This window comes from Corvus moneduloides, chromosome 1 (genome assembly GCF_009650955.1).
Source record: "Corvus moneduloides isolate bCorMon1 chromosome 1, bCorMon1.pri, whole genome shotgun sequence".
Lineage (NCBI taxonomy): Eukaryota > Metazoa > Chordata > Aves > Passeriformes > Corvidae > Corvus > Corvus moneduloides.
The window spans coordinates 77,330,744-77,336,053 of NC_045476.1; the positions used below are offsets into that span (position 1 = coordinate 77,330,744).

Here is a 5,310-nt window from a genome sequence, read left to right on the forward strand (position 1 = left end):
CTTTACACCAATGCTCCAGGGTATCATCTGAACACAAAAATACTCAGAATACTTGAAAAACTGTTCTATCATATCAGCACAAGCAGCAAATAAACAGCCACAGCACAAATTTTTCAAGTCTTTTCAAAAACTGGTATGTAGAATTAATCTCTTAGTCTCCTACTGGAAGTGGATTTTCTCAGTTCTTATCTAAATGATGTGTCAATAAAAATACTTTTTCCTCTGGATTCTCGCATAGAAAAACCCAGAATACAAGGAAATGTGCTATTATTTCTAAACACATTTTGGCTGATCACAGAGTCATTTTCCTACCAGAGACCCCATACCATGATGCCCAGCACCATTCTTAGTGGAGACAGGTGGAGAACAGAGTTACACTGACAACACTCAGCCCTGCAATGTGACATTCAGCATGTAACCGTACTCTGCTCGCCAGGCAGTGGGAAGCAAAGGACAAAGCTGCCTCAGTTCCTTTGGGGAATCTGCTTTTTCCATCGAATTCATTCAATCTCCACAACTCCAGAGCTGTTAGACATGTACTTTCAAAACATGAATCCAACAAAATCCATGTTTACCTTCTGATTTTGAAGAGAACACACAACCCTTTTACAATTTCTGAATATTAAGTCCAGTAGTAATTAAACCCCAGAATAACAACACATGTGTTTGCTTCTACGAACACAAAAGATTAAAAGATGCTGACCAGTCTGTAAGAACCTAAAATCACAGTTGCCTGTCCCAAACACTGTTAGGGCCATAAAACGACTTGGCCACAAGATAAGCACAGAACAGGGCAGCAGTGTGGGGCTAACTCCAGACCTGGCAGAGGAGAGATCTGGCTAGCACATATTCGGGAATTCATCCACATAAAAATTCCCAGTGTGGCAAACTGTGTAAAGAAGCAACTGTTTATATCCCAAGTTATGGGAGAGATGGCATCTTCCACCACCAAAGCCCTCCCCCAAACAGTTAAGCCACTGTAACTTTCAAGAACTTGAAATAAGATAAATACGTTACTATTGTCTGAGTGTTATCTCAGACCGAAGAAGGGGTTAACAAAGCTGGGGGAGAAGAATGTATCACTGAAAATGGACACAAAGACTGCAGAACTTATAGGCCACAAAGAAAGCCAACTCAGCAACTGTGCTGAAATCAGCTCTGACTGGGTAAAAATTAATTGCAGCAGGGGGAGATTGCAACTGCCCACAACTCAAGAAACCCACTGACCCAAAAGAAGAGAAAGACTGAGCATGTGCATTACTTAGTATTAGAAGTGAGGAAATCATTTAACCAACAGAGTAAGAGAACTGTGTAGCCAATGAACTTCATTGAAAGACCTTAATTCCTTTCTTTGCTAAGATATATAAATAGTGAAAAGTGTTGAATGACCTCAGGACCTCCACCACTGAGAAACCACGGGTGAAAAAGGACCAATGGGACACCATATGATTCAGAGGTGGTGACTAGCTTCTACTTGATCTCTCTTCCCCTCTTTTCCATTTTTATCTCTCTACCTCAAATTCATTATTAAATAAAATCCATACTATTGACTTTGGCATAGTCTCATTTGCACTTTAATTTGGGCAGAGGCATCTCTCAATAATCAGGTCTTAACACAGTCTTTCACAGCTACAATACATTCTGATAGATGATGATGAAAAATTCAAGTCTACTGGGAAATACACATAGTAAACTCCTTAACTAGCTGAAAAAAGAGGCAGTACTTTGCGAAAACAAAGTTAATTATGCAGTTAGTTACCTTTTTATCTTCTGTTCCAGGATCTGATTCACTGAATTTTTCTTCCTGAAAGCTTCTAGTCATCTTCATTTTCTCCACACTCTGAAAAAAGGCTGCTTTTTCTAGTCTGCTTGCGCTGAATCGTGTATTTATCTCTTCCAGCCTGTTAATCTTAAGTAGCTTCATACTATGTCCAGTTAATTTACTGTCTGTTCTCCTCTCCACCTTAGACTCATAAACCAGTGAACACTCGTAACTTCTGATTTCTCCTCTTTCTTGGCTGTACAAAAGAAAGACAAATAAGAGATCTCAGTGTTATTCATGCATTTTGGCTTTCCAAAAAAAAGTGTTGCAACACTCTATATTTCAACTCTCTCTCCTTATACTTGCTGAACAAATACACAAAGTATACGGCACTAGCTGTTCACAGAGACCATTCTACATTGAACACCAGATAATTCAAGCAGGCTACAAGACCAATATAATTTAATTTGTTCATAGAAACTATTTAGCTCAATGAAATCAATACCTACTGCTGTTGCTGCAGAACTTGCTTATGGAGCATTCCTCACTTTTTAGCCACCTTAGTGGTTCCCTGTTGCTCAATGTATTTTCTTTTCTGTTGCAGTTACAGTAAGCTGATATGCAAGGACCCTGCTATCAAGTCCAGAAAGATTTTAGATACCAAACAAAGTAGTACAGGCTTGAACACAGTCCTTTCCTCTCTCTTCCCACTATCCTGTACCACAAAAATAGGTAGTTACCAAAATGGTGGCAATTTCTGGCCCTCTGTTGAAGGCTGTAGAAGAGCACAGTCCTCAGCTGGATTCTTCCCCACTGCAGGACCTTGCAATGTGCCTGATACGTACAGGATGTAGGATCATTGAGGCTTGTCTAATGGTAGGATTGGTTGGAAGGCACTTGCAAGTCAAGCTGTTAGCACTGACTCTCTGTAGAAGGCTTTTATTCCTCAGCAAGGTCGTGGGTTCCCACCTCGAGTAATCATTTGGCTACACTTGGAATATATGTCCTTCTGAACAACTAACTTTTGTAAAAGAGTAAGAGAAACTACTCTAAAATTTCAGCATCTCTTTCTACACCCAGGAAATAGAGGACCAAAACATTTCCATTGCTATTATTGCAACCCTTCCTTTGCTGTACTGGAAATGCAGCTACAAAAGCACAGTGCTAATGCCTTAGCTCTAGAAAGCTGAATCTGTTAAATCTCATTACACAACTCATAGTTTTCAATTTAACTTGCATAAATACCATAAATTATATGGTGTAATTAAGAATTTCTATACAACTTTACAGTCATTGGCAGCACAGAGAAACAGCTTTGAGTGTACAACAAAGACCCAATTAAATCAGTTATTTTTTACCCAAACACCTTCTAACAGAAAATGTTCCTTAGTGTTTTGACCCCACATCTGTGCACGTGCAGCAGATTAAATGTGTACCTACACCAACTAACTGCTCTACCCACAGTTATCCCTGCAAACTTCCCAGATGTGAAAGATGCCACATGCTATCCCATGTGACACAGGAGATGGTTGGGTAGTGGTGACATTTACAGATGATGGACAGCAAGGAACCATGCAAGCTTGAAGTTTTCAAATGAGCCTTCCAGAGAGATCCCTGCTACCATGTTGTTGTAGTCCTAGATTGTGCTGTTAATATGGGAGATGCAGGGACACTATCATGGGACTGTAAGGCATTCATCATCTGAAGTAGTTGTGCATCCAGTATGTAAAAATGTCCAGGCTGCTGCTTCTAGCATCTCTCACCAGCTTTCACAGTTCTGGCATCCCTCCCTTTCCATTTGCCATCAGCTGAAAGAACACTTTATGAGATTTTCTTCTCCTATTTCTCAAAAGCAGGCTCGTGGGTTTTCTTAAAGGCTCTGACAATTCCAGGTGAAATACCCAATGGCTCAGTCTGACCTTCGAGCCATTATTCTACAGCTCGTTTGATCTCCTCCACGACAAGGGAGGATACAATATAATCAAAAGCTGTCAGAAAAAACGGGAAATGTTTCCAGATGCCCTCCTGCTACCTCCACGTCTGCAGCTACTCAAATCCCACAGTGATTTAGAGAGACCTGGCTGTGAAGACTGCTTGTGGCCTGACAGGACAGCAGCCAAGGAGAGCTGATTCAGGCTCTCCATAGCTCTTCACAGAGCACATCATCCTCTGCGCTCTGATCACCAAATGTGGCCACCTATCTAATGAGAATGACATGTCCTAATTAAAGGACATGTTTCTTCAAGCTGACCAGTGAGTCAGTTACCTGACTATTAGTGGGGTGGCAAGCTCAAATGTCTTACTGGGCTCTATTACCAAGCAGAGACTAGGACTGAGTCCAAACGTGATTGTTCTTTCCACCATCATTACCTTAACGCTTCCCTGAAACAAAAAGCTGAACAATGGAAAGTGAAATTTGTTTGCAAGTGCGTCCTCCAAAGCCCCAGAGAAGAAATCTCACCCTGGTCATGTGTCACTGAGCAATGGGAAACTCTAACCTTCACATGGTGTGAAGCTCCATTTCCCCCAAAGGAGGGTGAAAACCTTCCCCCAATCATCTACATTCCCCAGCTTTGGCCTGGGAGATCCTTTTCTCTGGGTCATCTTCAGCAAGTCAATCTCTTACTTCAAGCAAAATATCTTGCTTCATGAACCACATTTTTACTTACAAGCTCAGAGACCACACGTCATAAAACCACTGCCTAGTTGTAAGCACAGGCAGTGCATACCTGTGGTCCTGCTGCTTCTTCTGCCCCATAGTAGCAAATCAATATATTTGCATTATAAAAATATAAACAATATAGTATGTGTTTATAAAACTGATCAGGAATAGAAATGGGTAGGCAAAGAGGTATTAGCCAAAAAGTAGAACCTACAAACAACCCATTTCACTTTCAACATCTGGGTTTAGGTTGCAATCCCTTCAGTCAGAACTAGGTTTACATGATGAGCTGTAAAGCACTTTGCTTCAAACTCAGTCCTTTGGCCTCCATCATCAGTTCAAATAAAAATTTTATTTCTAACCTGTTGGCCACTTTCTAACCAGCCATTTTCAAATTTTAAGCCTGGGGGTACTGTTAGGCAGTAGCTAGACTTGTTTACCTCTTAATACAGCTGACATTAGACTGACCTGAATTTTACAAGCTGGGAACTATTATGTCACGGTGTATAATTAAACCTAAACATATACTTTAAGAAAGAAAACAAGATGTAATAAGGAAAGAATTGCCAATGGGTCAAGTTCGGGTCATAAATTAGGATGCGAATGGTACCGCTTACTGTGCCCATCTTTGAAATACAACCTGCCCCGCATTCTGCAAAATACAAGAGTTGGGTTTTGAATCTAATTTTTTTTTTTTTTAGTAGTAATTTATTGATGGTTTTCCCCACAGAGAATGACGTTTTCACATATTTCAATGAAAGACCAGGTAGACCCGCAAGCCCAGAGACCGCGGCGATGTTGTTTAGCACGCCCCGAGAGGCAGGGAAGTCCGGCTGCCGGGGCGGGGAGTGGGCCCGGGCGGACTACAGCTCCCGAAGGGCTGCGG

The 5,310-nt window shown here is 41.2% G+C and overlaps 1 protein-coding gene across 1 annotated transcript in view; it reads right to left on the reverse strand.

The window, feature by feature from the left end:
- MYLK4 (myosin light chain kinase family member 4) overlaps positions 1–5,310 on the reverse strand; it is a 77,907-nt gene that overhangs the window by 61,844 nt on the left and 10,753 nt on the right. Inside the window, exon 2 of the mRNA XM_032116698.1 lies at positions 1,760–2,018. Within this exon, the coding sequence (XP_031972589.1) occupies positions 1,760–2,018 (259 nt within the window). The remainder of the gene's footprint in view (positions 1–1,759; positions 2,019–5,310) is intronic.